This window comes from Mirounga leonina, unplaced genomic scaffold (assembly GCF_011800145.1).
Source record: "Mirounga leonina isolate KUSES-001 unplaced genomic scaffold, KU_Mleo_1.0 Mir_114, whole genome shotgun sequence".
NCBI classification, from domain to species: Eukaryota; Metazoa; Chordata; class Mammalia; order Carnivora; family Phocidae; genus Mirounga; species Mirounga leonina.
In genome coordinates, this window is record NW_023270265.1 from 37,972,702 (window position 1) to 37,988,475 (window position 15,774).

Below are 15,774 nucleotides of genomic sequence, written 5' to 3' on the forward strand. Positions count from 1 at the left end.
TGCTGAGTAGTAGGAAGGGCAGACTCCCCACAGGCCAGTACAGTTGGGAGCCTGGGCTTCCATGTCTTTGACATTTGATTTCTCTCTACCCACATCCAGGAGGCTCATAGGGCACACTGCCAGGGGCATGAAGGCCCAGGGAGCTCCATGGTCACTCCTTGGCTTTTGATGAACAGAGAGTGTTGTGACCATTCGGGTAGAATAGTCTGGAGCAGGAGTCAGCAAACTTTTTCAGTGAAGAGCCATCAAGGAAATACTTCAGGCTTTGCCGGCCATGTGGTCTCTGCATAGACAGTACATAATTGAATGGGCATGGCTGTTTCCCAGTGAAATTTTATCTATAACAACTGGCAGTAGACCAGATTTGGCCCACAGGTTGTAATTTGCCAACCCCTGGAGAGAGAAAGACCACTGGCTTTGGAATCGGCCTGTTTAAACTCCAGTTCTGACCTCCACTAGCTGGGTGAGAGGCAGGTGACTTGAATGGCTGTATAATGTTATGGTTAAGAACCTGGGTTCTGGAGGTGGAGGACCCAGGGTTCAAGTCCTGCCTCCACATTCATGAGCTGTGTGACCTTCGATAAGGCCTTTCCCTGAACTCCCCGTATCTCAGAGAGCTATGGTGAGAATTATTGGAGCTTAGCACCTGCACACACACACACCAAAACAAAACAAAAAAAACATGGTCGTGCCTGTCACATGAGAAGTGCTCTGGAAATACTAGCATTTAGTATTACTGTCCCTTGGGCTGGAGTTTCCTCATCTGTTAAATGAGGATATTATTAGCACCTTTTACCATAGTTGGAAGGATTACATTAAGTTACAGGAGTAGGTGAAATATTTGGCATGAAGTGGAAACTCAGTGTGAGTATTATCCTTTAGAAACGGGAAACAGTTTGCCTTTCCAGGAACCTTAGAGGAAGATTTCACACACACACGAGCTTTGGTAAAGGTGGCAGTCTTCTCGGAAGTCAAAATCCTCTTGGTTGTCCTCAGTATCTCATGTGCGACCCAGCAGAGCATGAAGAAGGTTGGGGGTACTTGGTGTGCTCTGTTCCCCTTGGATAAGCCCCTTGCCCAAGCCAGGCTCTGCTCACTAGACCCAGGACTTGGCTGATGGTGTTCCCCAGTGTCTTTGTTCACACCCTTTCCCCTGATTGGGGTGGCCTCTTCCTCTCCTAATCCATGGACCCACCAAGACCCCATGAGACACTTTCCCTGCTGAGGAGCCTGTTCCTTACAGCTCTTCCCCACAGTGAAGCCCTCCTCAGAACTCTCATTCATTGTCATCCTTTGATTGATAATTATTATTTGCTGGTAGGTCTGTTTCTTCAGCTAGACCAATAGTTTGTTGAGGGCTGGGGTCATGTTATGCTTCCTGGTCTCCCTCTCACTATCTTCCCTTTAGAGAGTCCACAGTAAACACCAGTGGGCTGAAAACTGGCTTTCTAATTGATGCAGAAGCTGATATATAGTAGACAAAGAGTCTTTATTCTGGGAGCTATCCACTCTTGTGACGTTTATTAACTTAATGGAGCTCCACAAAGAGAATTGCCCTTAAAGAGCTCACTTAGGACAGAAAGCAGTAAAAGTGAAGAATATTCTGGGCCTGGTCCATAAATCCTTCCAAGCACACTCCTCCTCGCTCTTCCGTCACCTCTCTGCTGAATGGAGAGGTCTTTGAGGACCGAGAGAAAGAGGGAACCACTAAATGAAAGGAGCCTAGAGGGATCTCTGAGGAGCCTCTTGGAGGAGAACAGAGCAGGAGAGATGCCCGGGCAGGAGGGCCACGTCGGGCTTGCATGAGAACGGAGCGTTTTCAGCGTTGCGTTTCAAAACTGTACACACATTCACACGTGAACACACACAGGCATTCACACACATACACAGATTGGCCGTGCCTCCCGTCCCTTGGATGTTTGCACATTAGAAGAATCACCGTAGGGCCCTCTGGGAGGCAGGCATTGCCTTCACTGACGCTCAGTGTGATCTGAGAATAATTGTGCACCCCCAAATCTACAGTCTGTGATTAGCACTTCAGAACGACGATCTAACAGTTTTCTCCGTGTGTATAGTTAATATCCGCCGGGATTCCATCAGCCTCAACGCTGTTTTTCATGTCGGTGTTGCCTCCCACTGAAAGGTTTGGCCTAAAACCCATTGTAGGGAATCGCCATTTTCTGCCCACTTGACTCTCAGAGCCGGCAGTTCTCCCCCACCCACCGCCCCAGGATGTGAGCGTCCTACTGTAAGATTTCATTCCAAGCTCAGCGGACCGTCCCTCTAACGAGGCTGTGGTGAGGTGGGACCGCTGTAACGTCCCCTGATCTGGAAGTCGTCCATCAGTTCAGCCTTGCAGCACCCAACCTGAGCTGGAAAGCGGGCCAGGAAGGCCTGATCGCAGACGTGACCCCCCTCAGGCCCTCCGATCACTCTTACGGATGCACACGGTGTTCTTTAGCTCAGTGACCTGCTCCCCCCGACCCCGCGCCCCCCCCACCCCCCGCCGTAACAAGAAGGGAATGATACAGATAGGGGGAGGCGGGAGGTGGGTGTTAGAGATGCACACAATGAGGGTTGTCAGCCCTGAGCGGTCACCGGAGGCGGGGGTGGGGGGTGGGGGGGTGGGCACGGGAAGACAGTCAAAAGACGTGCCCAGAGAATGACTCTATCACGTAACACAACAGAAGTGTGCGGGGTGAGCCTTCAGTCCACGGGAAAAGTGCATTTCTACTCTCCAGTGTGGTTCAGGGGGTGAGAAAGTGCACGTCCCGTGCTGCAATTGTCACTTGGGGCCCCTGCTGGGAGAGCGCGGCTGTCACGTCTGTGGGTGACTGACGCCCAGCCTTGTTTCCTCCTCCCCTGTGAGCTCAGAGGAGGGCGCACAGACACAGGCCTCGCCCTGGAATACCTTCTGCGCAAGGGGTTCCCCGGGGGCAGAAACGCCTCCGTGCCCCAGATCCTGGTCGTCGCCACTGACGGGCGGTCCCAAGGGCAGGTGGCGCTGCCCGCCGAGCAGCTGAAGGAAAGAGGCGTCACCATATTTGCCGTCGGGGTCCGGTTTCCGAGGTAAGAGCCCGGGTGGCGCTGGGTCGCCCTGCGGACTGTGGAGACTCTTCACAGCCACGGGGCGGGAGGGGATCCGGCCCAACCACCCTGGTGCTTCCCGGGCTCTGTCTTTTCCTCACTCTCTACGTCGGGCCGGAGCGCAGGGAGCTCGAGTCTGAGAGTGCGCGTTGTCTCTAGTCCGAGTACCGGCTTGTCAGCGCCAGAAACCTGACTCAGATTCTCTGGGGCGGAAATGGAAAGCCACGGACTCCTCGGGTGGGGGGTCCCCTGGGGCGAGCAGGAGCCAGGGCCTTGAACGCCGTGAAGACCCTTTCTGTCCTCCGCACGCATCTGCCGTTCCCTCAGCCTGGCCCTCAGAGCGACCTGGAACGTGGCTGCGGGCAGTGCCCAGCTCCACCCCGGAGAGAAAAGACTCCCGTTTGCCGATTCCAGTTGAATAATCCAAGAAAGGCTTCTCATTAGCTTGAGTCACAGACCTGCTCCCGAGGCCAGGAGGCCAGGAGAGCTCCTGTGACGGGCTGCTCTTCTCTCCAGACGCTGGGAGGTGCTCTCCACGGGTCCTCACTGCTCCCAACCTTAAAATTGGAGGTGCCTCTGTGGGCCCCTCGTTGTCGTGGGTATTGAGTGAAATGACTCTGGTCCTGGTACTGTGCCCGCACATAGAAGTCTCTTTATTAACTTGAGTACATTTTCGATTCTCTCAGTCAATAGATATGCCAGATGCTATTCTAAGTTCTCGGGATGCAGAGACAGTACCAGGTGCCTGCCCTTCACGGAGTTTCCATTCTAGGAAAGGAACTAGATGATAGATGAGTGAATAAACAAGTAATGTCCTTTCAGGTGGAAATAAAGTGCAAAAGAGAAAAAGTAAGGAAGGAGGTTAACAGAGTGGTGGGCATTAGCGAGCCCCGCTATTTTAGAGGAGTTGACTTCTGAGCAGAAACTTGAGTGAAAGGAGTAGCAAGCCTTCCAGACAGCAGGGAAAAGAACAGGCTAGGCAGGCGGGTGGCAAGCACAAAGGCCCTGAGGCAGTAGCTAGCTTAGTGTGTCCGCCAGGGAGTGTCTGGAAGGCGCAAACAAGGGGTGGATTACAAGAAATGGGGCAGAAGAGGTAGGTGGGAGTCAGGTCTAGAGACTGTGGGTCAGAGTCAAGACTTGAGAGTTTATTGCGAGTAGATTGGGAAGTCTTTCGATGACTTCGAGCTGGGAAATGACACGTATCAGCTTACTGTTTTACAAGATGACACTGCCTGCCAGGTAGAGAATAGAGGTGGAAGGAGAAGCAATTTTGGGGGACGTGGGGCATCGAGTCAGGCAGTCTTTGGAGCTGCTCACACAAGAGGTAACGGTGGCGTGTAGTGGGGAAGCACTGGGAGCCACTGAGGAATGGTCGGACCAAGGGTCTGTTCTGAAGGCAGAGCCTCAGAGTGGCCTCTGAATGGAATGTGGAAGGAAGAGTCAAGGATTTGGGGTTGAGCCCCACAGGGAAAGGGGGTGTTGTTTCCTGAGATGGGGAGGACTGGGGAAGAATCAGGGAAGCAGAGTTCTGTTTCAGACCCAAGTTTGAGGTGCAGATGGGTCAAAAGCTGAGTCAGCAGCTGGATGTTGGAGTCCGGGGCACAAGAGAGAGGATAGACAGAGACCTTGTACTTGAGGGTGGCATTTATTGCCTGAGGATCGCCTAGGGGGTGAGTGCAGAGAGGGAAGACCCCCACGGACCAGCATGTGCAGTACCAAGGGGACATTCCGGGCCACGTCCTGGTGGTGCTGACGGTCGTCACCACTGTCACCGTGCTGTTGTCTGTTACTGGTGGCGAGACCGCCTTACCATGGGCTCTTTGTGTGTCCTCACACGTGAGGAGATAAACCCGGTGAGAGAGGAGACGAGGGTGTTGCTTCCTGGCTCACCAACCCCCCCCCCCCCGCCACGGTGCTGAATAGACTACCGTGCACATCACAGCTGCCCAGTTTGTTGGTGAGGCTGGAGCCTCCCAGATGGTGGAAATCCGTGGCCAGTTCTGGGCTTTCTTCTCTAGCTGCTATAGGAGCAGTGCTTCTCAGACCGTCTGTGGCGGGGGTCCAGTTTGCCTTGCTTTGTGTGTTAATCCATTGTGGCCTGAGACTTTAGAGAAATACAGTACAAATGAACTACTAGGAAAGTAAAATAAAAAACAAAGACCGGGACGCCTGGGTGGCTCAGTCGGTTAAGCGGCTGCCTTCGGCCCAGGTCATGATCCCAGGGTCCTGGGATCGAGTCCCATATCGGGCTCCTTGCTCAGTAGGGAACCTGCTTCTCCCTCTCTCTCCCTCTGCTTGTGCTCTGTCAAATAAATAAAATCTTAAAAAAAAAAAAAAAAAAAAAACAAAGACCCTGAGCTCAAATGTTGACTATCTGATTCAAGCAAACCGAAAAGGACTCCATCAAGTTGCTGTACAGCTAGGTTCTGAGTGTTCACTCAGTGTCTGTGCTTGTCTGGTTCTGGACGAGGGTGAAACAATATGGCGGCCTACACCAGCCCACACACCACACTTTGAGTGCCCCTCACGTAGAGGACTCGAGAAGCCCTGGGTCAGGAGAGGGGACACTGCTCAGCCACAGGAACCGTCTGAGGAAGCCCATTGGGTTTCCAGGCCCTCCTGACTCCTCTCACCCAACTGCTGGTCAAAGGCCGGGTCACTGTTGACCAGTGGTTCTCAAAGTGTGTTTCCTGGACCAGCGGCATCAGCAAGTGAGAACATGTTGGGAACATACACGATCGGGCCCTACCCCGTTGAATCCAGAACTCTGGGGCGAGGTGCCTCCATCGGCAGTTTTATCTGGCCCTCAGTGATTCTGATGCCCCCCAAAGTTTGACAGCCATTGCTGTGGGCAGGGTGAGGCTCTGTATGGGATCAAACACCTGCCTCTTTCCTCCTGGTCGTATTCATGGAGCCCCTTCCCTGATGGTTCTCAGCTCTGGCTTTTGTGAAAATGTGCTGCTGGGCTGGGAGAGTGGCCCTCTGAACGCGCGCCCCCCCCCCCCCCCCCCCCCGTGCGTGCCAGGTCCTGTCCTCATCCTGGAGGGAAGGTCTGGCTTCCATGGCTTCAGAGGGGAATGGGGAGTTTTACATAAGTGAATTTTAGAGATAAATGAAGTTTCGGCCACAATGCCAAACCTTGGTTGGTTTGGATGAATTTCTGATGGGCAGGATTCCAAACGCATTACTGACTACCCTGTCTTCTCAGAAAGCTTTCTCAGCATCATTTAACGCTTTCTTCACGGCCCAGGTTATCATGCCCCTCGCCATTTCTGTCTTGGGCCCTAAGAGCAGTGCCCTCTGGCTCTCAAAGTGTGCTGGCTCCTTCCTCCACACAGCCTCACGTTGCTGGCCTTTGAGTTCGTACGTCCCCTGTCTCTCATTCTTCAGGATTTTTCTCTGTCACAAGCTGGCCTTGTTTGTTCTTGTCTTGCCACCACGCACAACCACCTTCCTTCATTTCCTTTCTGCTTATACTCTTCTCATCGGCTCTGGGTGACGCGGCCAGACCACTGCATCCGTGAGGACCGTGTCTCCAGTAAAAGCTGCTGGATCTGAGGGGGAGGCTTTCCTCCGAGGGAGTTGGTGAATCTGGCAGGCACATGTTAGGACCCATGCTTGAGCATCCTCGGGGTCTTGCTCTGCTTCACTTCTGGACCATATCTGCAGCCTGGCTGGACTCTGGAGCGGTGGGGTCGTGTTGCTGTCTGCAAGGAGCCCATGGTGCAGGGTGTATGGTGTAGGGTGGGCGGGAGGGCGGGGGGTGGGCACGGAGCGGCTCTCACTTCTCCGCTGGGGCCTGGGGACAGGTGGGAGGAGCTGCACACGCTGGCCAGCGAGCCGAGGGAGCAGCACGTGCTCACGGCCGAGCAGGCAGAGGATGCCACCAACGGTCTGTTAAGTACCCTCAGCAAGGCTGCTGTCTGCACCTTTGCCTCTCCAGGTAAGGCCTTCCAGGCTGGGAAGGAGGGGTCTTGCCCTTGGTGCAAGTGGGGTGGGGACGGTTCCCCGAGGCTGGAGGTCAAGAGGCTCCCCAGGCAGGTGGAAGGCAAGAGGAATGGGGTCTAGCAGCTTGGGCGCCGGGGTGCTCTGCTCTCCCGACCTCTCTGTGTCGGGCCCTGTGGGCTTTCTCAGCTGGGAACCCTGAGCTTGTGTCTGGGGGATAGAGGGGCCCAGGTTTGGGGCCCAGATCTAGGGGTCCCCTGTGCCTCTCCCCTTCTCAGGGGGAAGAGGCATTCAGCTCCCCAACATGGTCAGCTTCAGCTGGGGTGAGGTCTCTGCATTCCTGGTTGTCATCGTCAGGGTCTACCCAGGAGCATGTTATGTAAAAAGAACACACATGTGCAAGGATGTAAAAGCTGTGTGCGGAGGAAATGCTCAGAGCCCGGCCGCCTGGCCAGTGCTGAGCAGGGGCCCTGCCCCGGTGTGCTCTGCCCTGCAAGAGGCAGAGGGTGGCCAGGGTCGAGGGTGATGGAACCATGGCTGGGGGGAGGAGGCATAACCCTGTCTTCTCCATCGGTGTGCCCTGCGGACACAGACTGCAAGGTCCAGCCTCACCCCTGTGAGCGCAAGACGCTAGAGACGGTCAGGGAGCTTGTCGGCAGTGCCCCGTGCTGGAGAGGATCACGGGGGACCGAAGCCGTGCTGGCGGCGCTCTGTCCCTTCTCCAGGTTTGTCCTCGTGGTCTGGGGTCAGAGCCGGGGGGCATGTCTGGGTGGAGATGGAGGCTCACGTGCTGCAGGGAGAACAGCTGTTTGGGGTCTTGGCCACGGAGTGTGACAGGGATCAGACCTGGGAGGGAGACAGGGACAGAGTTGAGGGGTCACAGGGAGGGTCACAGCGACACAGTGGCAGAGTTTTGTAGACACACTGCCCAGGTGCCCGTAGTGAGCGAGGGTGACAGGGTCACAGCTGTTCTGGAAGGCTCATAGATGAGGCAAAGCCAGTCTCTATAGGGCTGTGGTCTGGACTTGGGATGGTGGTCTGGTAATTTGGTTCCTCTGAATAGTAGTTTCCATATTTACGGGGCTGAGCGAGGCAGAAGGCTTAAGGTGTTGGTTGAATTCCAGCTGGGGAGGCCATGGGGGAATGCAGTGCTCATCAGAGCTGAGCTCAGGCATTCTAGAGCACCTGCTGCTCAGTGGTCAGCCATTTTTTCAAAAATTCCTGGACTGTCCCTTGGCCCTTTATCCAGACTTCCTGCAGGACAGCAGGTCAGCAACTGGTGATCCCATCCTCTTGCCTTTCCTGGAGAGCCAGGGGTAACGTTTGAGCCAGCTGCATCTTTGCCCCTTGGCCTGCTCTCGGTGATGAGCTCAGGAGACACAGCAAAGAAATGGATTGGCTGAGAAGCCACGAGCCATCGTGCTGGGCTGATGGGGAGTCCAAAGACTGTCTTGGCAGGGAAGGGCCGTGCCCTGCACATGGGGCAGAGGAAATAGGGCTGTGGCAGAGGCCGCTAGAGGCCCTCTTCAGAACCCAAGCTTCCGAGTGAAAGGAGGCAGTTTGTTTCCGACTGAACGTGTTCCGAGTGCCCGCTCTGAGTCAAGCAGCGTGCAGTGAGGAGACAGGTACAGATGCTTCCCCCAAGAAGCTCAGGGTCCAGAAGGGGCGTTGGACAAGAAGACCAGTGACCACCGTCAGGTGTCTCAGGTGCCAGGATGGGGCCTGTCCTCCCTGGGACATCATGGAGAAGGGGCTGCTTGAACCGTCTTGAAAGATGGGGGAACCCAGTGGCACCAGGCAGAGGCGTTTAGAGTTGGGAGCCCCAGGAGAGGCTGATGGGTAAGGTATACTTCATGGCTTTGTGCTCAGATTCTGGAGTCAGGCTGCTGAACTTCTAATTCCAACAGGGCCACCAATGAGCTGGGACCCTCCCACCACCTCCTTCTACATTTGAAAGGGAGGGCTGTGGAGAGCAAGCAGAGAATTAATAGGTAGTGTGCACTAATAGTCAGGCTTCTGGAATGATGCCTACTTATACTAAGCTCTTCATCAATTCCCTCATTCAAGAAACACTCACTGAGGGCCTCCTCCGTGCCCAGCACGGTCCCAGGTCCTGGGGAATTGGCCTGAATTCCTCAGAAACAAATCTGCCCTCATGAGCTGATACTCCAGGGGCAGGAGGCAGCAGTAAACACAATGAATGCCTAAAACAAACTGTGGGGTAGTGCTAAGGGCAAAAGAGAAGAAGGGAATGAGGGGGGGGGCCGGGGGGGGGGGGGGGGGGTGGTGGTTGGGAGCAGGGTTGCAGTTTTAAATAGAGTGGGCAAGGAAGGCCTTGCACAGAGTCCAGACCTGAGGGAGCCCAGGAGGGAGCCATGTGCACATCCAGGCAAAGTCCTGTGGCCAGTCTCTGCTCCAACAACGCCGATTCCCCGTGCAGGACTGGGAGGGGTCCACAGAGCTTTCTGGGCTAGGACTTGCCGTTTTATGAAGTCACTAGGAGTAGATGTGGAGAGGGAGAAGATTTCTCTTTAATGAGCTGGCAGCTTGGCAAACTCCTGATTGCAGCAACTCCTTGAGTTTTGTAATTGACTTGGCTTTTATCCCCAGTGGATGTTTTGCTCCAGGGAAGACTCTGCCCTAGAGGTGAGCCTCATTAGCCTGCCCCAGTGGTGGGCAGCCTGGGGGAGTCACACAGCCAGAATCCACTTGCCTAATTCCCACTATTTCCTGCCCCCCGCCCCCACCCCTGCATGGTGCTAGCCCTGGAAAGTAACTCAGAATAGAAAGCTCTTCTCACAGTTTATAGAATTTTGAGCACAGATTATTTCCAAATTCTGACATGATAGCCAACTTACATTTTTTAAAACTGTTCCTGGGTAGTTTGAAACATTCCCCGCTCTGTGTGCAGCTAAAAGCTGGGGTAGAAGCAAAGAAAACAAGGTGGTCTTTCTTGACCCCTATCTGCATAGGAATCTTATATTAGCTTTTAGCGTCTCAAATAACCTTCCAGGTTTCCGCATTCCTGTTAAACTTTTGATCTCTACCATTTGCTCCCTTGGGTTATAGCTGGAAGAGAGTGTTCCTAACCCACCCTGCCACCTGCTACAGGACCACCTGCCCAGGTACAGTCTGCCTCTTGGATTCTCTAGCTCTTTCTGGGCCCTGGGACTCAGCTGGCTTCTAAAGGGGCGTTTGCACTCCTGGGGCAGAGGGCGGAGTGGGAACCAGCTCTGGGGCGGAGAGACAGGCATTTCAGGGGCAGAGAAGCATGCCCCTACTGCACTCATTCCTCCTTTGCTCAGTGGTATTTTTCACTAAGAACAGAGTGAAGACTTTGGAATCGCCTTCCCTAACCATTGCCCCTTGCACTGACGAGAGGCAGAGAAGAGCGCGCGCATTGAGCACCAGCTTTGCAGATAGAAAGCCTCACATCCAGCACCAAACTCTGGGCCACTTAAGCCTCAGTTTCCTCCTCTATAAAACAGGGATAATGGTTGTCCCATGCCTGGAATCCCCATTTCCCTGCTCTGTATGATAGGTGGTATCATAAATGGGATCCTAGTGGGAGATTCAGTAGGTAATGCCCACAGAAGTGCTTCATCAGCTACGAAGTCCCAAGCAAACAGGTGGACTTACGAATACCATTAGGCATCATTCAGCCTGTTCCCCAGTGGGCCTCCCTGCTCCTCACCTGGGGGTCCAGTGCATCCCACTGACCCGGGAGCAGAGAAATTACACTCAAGTGTGTTGGCATCAGCCCTTTATGGATTTGCTTCTCCTGATGAGGCAAGGAGCACATCTCCTGGGAGCAGAGCCAGTGGTCCTTCCTACCGTGGGCCTGTGATCTCCTTGGCATCCTGTTTTAAAGTTCCCACATTGCTGGCTTCTGAAACACAGGAGACACTGAAAGTTGGGTTGTTTCTGCTCAGCAGTTCAAGTTTGAGCACCTAAGGCTTTGGAACCACAGTGACCTGGGTCTGAGTCCCAGCTCTACCCCTTCCCGGCTGTACGATCTTCATGTGACTTCTCGTCCTTGAGCTTCAGTTGCCCCGTCCAAAATGCGGGGGCCTGTAGAGGACGCACCTCATCGGGCAGTGAAATGAGATCATGCGTGTGTGGTGCTTAGCACAGTCCCTAGCACAGAAGAGCTGCTCAGTTAAAGGCCGGTGTTGGTGCTGTTATCGAGCCCCCCGGTTGTTTCCATGATACACCAGCGGACAGAACAGCAGGCCTGGGTGCTCAGTGAGCCTCAATAATTTCTGCCTTCAAAAACTTTAATTTCAGTGATGTGACCACCAAGTAGTAGTATATCAACATTTTTATGTACGAAGGACAGAAAATTGCCACTTCCAGTGGTAACCACACTCAGCTACTTAGTAAGCCCTTTGAATGTAAGACACATGAGTTCATGAAGATCCCATCTGTTCTCTGTAACTCTGGGAGGGAGGTCATGTGGTATTATCTGCATCTTAGAGTAACTGATACAGAGCTCAGAGATTGACCAGAAGGGATCACAGATAGGTCACTTCCGATGTGGGCTGTGGTTCCCTGGGTAAAATAGCTCCTTTGAAAGAGACATTGCCCAAGATTTGGACCTCACATCCAAAAACAAATGCTGTCCTCACCTGTTATGGAGTGTTGGCTTCATGCCAGGCTTTGTGCTGAGACTTTCTGTGGATTAGCTCATGCAATCCACCGTGGAACAAGTTCTCATCATCCCTTTTTAGTGGAGGATACTGGGGCTTGCTGCAGCTAATTAAGGTGCCCAAGTGAGTGGAGAAGGCCACATTTGTTGGCTCCAGGAGCCAAAGGCTCCCTCTTTGGCTGTGTTGGCCTGCAGAGGCCATTAAAAACCACCACGGAGAACTTGAGGAATGGCACCTTGCACACCGTTGTGTTCCCGGAGTCTCATGACATCTGTGCGGTCACCGTGATGCTACTGAGATCCTCATCCTTAGCGAGCCCGGGTCCGACACCAGTTCAGTGTCACGGCCACCTCCAGGGCTCCTTGGCAGGCAGGGGTGGTGATGAAGTCATGTCATGCAGTTTCCCGGGGCTGCCATAACAAAGTACTACAGACTGGGGGCTTAAACAACAGAAATTTACTTTCTCACGGTTGTGGGGGCTGAGAGTCCAAGATCAAGGTGTCAGCAGGTTCTGTTTCTTCTGAACCTCTCTGCTCAGCTTGTCGAAGGTCGTCCGCTCCTTGCATCCTCACGTGGCCTGCCTTCTGTGCACCTCACTGGGGTCTCTTGCTCTTCTTACAAGTCAGACTGGATTAGGGCCCCACCTATGACCTCGTTTAGCCTTAATGAACTCTTTAAAGTCCTTCTCTCCAAATGCGGTCACATTCCAAGGTGCTGAGGGTTAGGACTGATACATATGGATTTGGAGGGATGCAGTTCAGATCCTAACAGCCCAGGGGCCATTGGCACATCCCCTGTGAGCCTGTAGTTCACGCAGGGCCTGATAGAGCCCACCACGGCGTGTCCTTTGCACCCACACCCAGGCCCTCCTTTGTGCACCTCACTCGCTTTCCGTCCCCTTTGCCACAGTTGTGTGGCTAGGTCCCTAGTGGTCCTGGGGGAAAGAGGGAGCTGGGCCCTGGTGGGGCGGGGGGGCCTGCCGGACTCAGACCTCTGGCCAAACCCCTTCCTGAGTCTGAGCTGATGTGCTAGGCTGTTAATGGGCATCTCTCTGATAGGCGCTTGTGACTCGCAGCCCTGCCAGAATGGAGGCACGTGTGTTCCAGAAGGACGGGACAGGTACCACTGCCTCTGCCCGCCGGCCTTTGGAGGGGAGGCTAACTGCGGTACGTATGCACGGGACTTCTAAGATGGACCGTTGGGGAGCAGTGGAGCCTGGGCTCCCCCATCCACTTCCCGCCCCGCTAGCTACTAGGTAGAAATGGGCCCTTGAGGTTCAGAGCCACCTACCTCGCCAGCACACCACTGATCTGATGTTGCATGTGAAATAGCCTCTGAGAGTGCCCCGAGAGTAAGTAACTGCAGTGGGTTGGGGTGCCCTGGGTAGGACAGTGGCTCTTGGCTTACTGGCTTTAGAGTGGGTCACTGCTCCACCTCGGAGTGCTGCTGGGCCCAGTTATAGGCTGACCCCAGTCCGACTCTGAGACCTGGTTCTGGGCAGAGTCTCGTCTCCCCTCTCATAGGAAAAGGAGCAAGGGGCCTAAACCCTTTTTTGTTTTAAAGGTATGAGATGAAGCACTGGGTGTTATATGCAAACAATGGATCATGGAACACTACATCAAAAAAATTTTTTTAAAAATTAAAAAAGGTATGAGATGGAGATTATAATAGGGTTTACCCTGTAGGGTTGAGGAGAGTTTTAAGTAAGGTAGATGTAAAGCACTTTGTAACAATGCTTGACACATAGGAGCTTGTTAAACAGTAACTTTTTAATACATATATATATATATATATATATTATAAAAAATTTTTAAGTAATCACCTAAAAAAATCTAGTGCTGGGTCAACTGGAGATGTATATGGGAGAACCAAAACTTGACCCCCTACCTCACAAGCTACACACAAACCCATTTCAGTTGGATCATAGATCTAAATATAAAAGGCAAAGCAGTGAAGCTTCTGGAAGGAAACAAAGGAGCGTATCTTCATGATTTGAGGTAGACACAGATTTCTCCAACAGGACACAAGAAGCGTAAGGGAAGAAAGTTCTAGGTTACATTTTAGTTTTTAAAAAGTGGTCAGATGGAGACCCGGAGGGAGAGCCGGGTCTGGTCCCGTCTAACTCCGTGAGGTGCTCCCCAGCCCCTGCTGCCTCAGTGTCTCTGGCCTGTCTCCCTCCTGGGAGGGAGGTTTCTCCTGCCCGGTAGGGTGGCTGGGCGTCTCGGGTGGGACGGTGACCTGCACGCTCCCGGTGGCCATAGCGTGACCAAGGGCCGCTGTGATCCTGGCAGCCCCCAAGCTGAGCCTGGAGTGCAGGGTCGACGTCCTCTTCCTGCTGGCCAGCTCAGCGGGCACCACCCCGGAGGGCTTCCTGCGGGCCAAGGCCTTCGTGAAGCGGTTTCTGCAGGCGTCGCTGAGCGAGGACTCCCGGGCCCGCGTGGGGGTGGCCTGGTACAGCGGGGAGCTGGCCCTGGCGGTGCCCGTGGGCGAGTACCGGGACGTGCCGGCCCTGCTCGGGAGCCTCGACGGCCTTCCCTTCGGCGGTGGCGCCACCCTGACGGGCCATGCCCTGCGGCAGGCGGCGGACCACGGCTTTGGGAGCGCCGCCAGGACGGGCCGGGACCGTCTGCGCAGAGTGCTGGTCCTGCTCACCGAGTCCCCGTCCCAGGACGAGGTGGCCAGCCCCGCACGTCACGCGAGGGCCCGAGAGCTGCTCCTGCTGGGAGTGGGCACCGAGGCCGTGCGGGCGGAGCTGGAGGAGATCACCGGCAGCCCGAAGCGCGTCCTGGTCCACGCCGGCCCGCAGGACCTGTTCCACCGAATCCCTGAGCTGCGGCGGAAGCTGTGCAGCCGGCCGCGGCCAGGTGAGGTCCCGGCGCTCCGCCGTAGTGGGGTTCCTCTTGTAAGGGGTTAACGGGGTGCATTTGTCAGAATGAATGAGCCCATACTGACACATCATTATTTACTAAGGTCCATATGCCTAGTTCAGAGTTCCTTAGTTTTACTTAGAGACCAAGGATTTTTGGTTTTGTTCCAAGGATTCTCTCTGGGACCCTACATTACAGGTAGTCATCATGTCTTCTTAGGCTCCTCTCGGTTGCCAGATGCTCAGAGATTCCTTGGGCTGGAGTGGCTTTTTATTTATTTTTTCTTTAAGATTTTATTTGACAGCACAAGCAAGGGGAGTGGCAGGCAGAGGGGGAGCAGGGAGGCCGATGCGAGGCTCCATCCCAGGACCCTGGGATCCTGACCTGAGCCAAAGGCAGACACTTAACCGACTGAGCCACCCAGGCGCCCTGGAGCGGCTTTTAAAAACCAGTGAATCCGATCCACTTACTCCATGCCTAAACCTTCTCCCTGGCTCCCCTCTGCCGTGGAATAAAACCCGAACTCCTTCCACTGGCTTCTGAGAGCTCCCTGTGGCTGGTGCCTCAGACTTCTCTACAGCCCCTGCGCAGGGTGGAGGCGGGGGGAGCAGCCACTCAGGCCCCCTCCCTGCCTTCGACGTGCCGCCCAGCCCCCAGCTTACACTTACTCCTCAGAGACCCTGACCCCTTCTCCCGGTCTACTTCGTTGTTGCTCCTGCTGGTCCGTCTCCTGGTACCCTGCTCCCCCCACCCCCACGCCTGCTCACGGTATTTGTGACTCTGTGCTGGTTTCATGGCTGTCTCCCCACAGACCGTCAGCCCAGTGAGGGGAGGCAGGGCCCCACTTTGTCCACTTGGTGTAATTAGCACCTGGATTATAGTGCATGGCGCATGGAAGGTGCTCAGTAATGGGATGGATGAGGGTACAGGCGAAGTTCTGTCACAAAGGGTCCCCAGAGCTCAGTGGCTTACACATGGTAGGCGTTCATTTTTCTCACAGTTCAGAGGCGAGTGGCCTCAGCCCACAGGGTGTCTTGGCTACCTTGTGGTTCCACCTCTAGGTCCGAGGTCACAGTTTCTCAGCCAGCAGGAAGTGGGGAGAAGGGAAGTAGAAGGCAGGTAGCGTCCTTTTGAGGACAGGTTTTGAAACTATACAGTTTCCAACCACATCCCATCAGAACTTAGACACATGGCCACACCTATCTGCCAGGGAGTCTGGGAATGTG

At 54.4% G+C, this 15,774-nt stretch overlaps 1 protein-coding gene across 1 annotated transcript in view; it reads left to right on the top strand.

Moving 5' to 3' along the window:
- Positions 1-15,774, top strand: part of VWA2 (von Willebrand factor A domain containing 2) — a 37,201-nt gene that overhangs the window by 18,565 nt on the left and 2,862 nt on the right. Inside the window, exons 5-10 of the mRNA XM_035029534.1 lie at positions 2,875-3,069; positions 6,897-7,030; positions 7,625-7,757; positions 10,102-10,157; positions 12,740-12,847; positions 13,973-14,545. Coding sequence (XP_034885425.1) covers positions 2,875-3,069; positions 6,897-7,030; positions 7,625-7,757; positions 10,102-10,157; positions 12,740-12,847; positions 13,973-14,545 — 1,199 coding nt within the window. The remainder of the gene's footprint in view (positions 1-2,874; positions 3,070-6,896; positions 7,031-7,624; positions 7,758-10,101; positions 10,158-12,739; positions 12,848-13,972; positions 14,546-15,774) is intronic.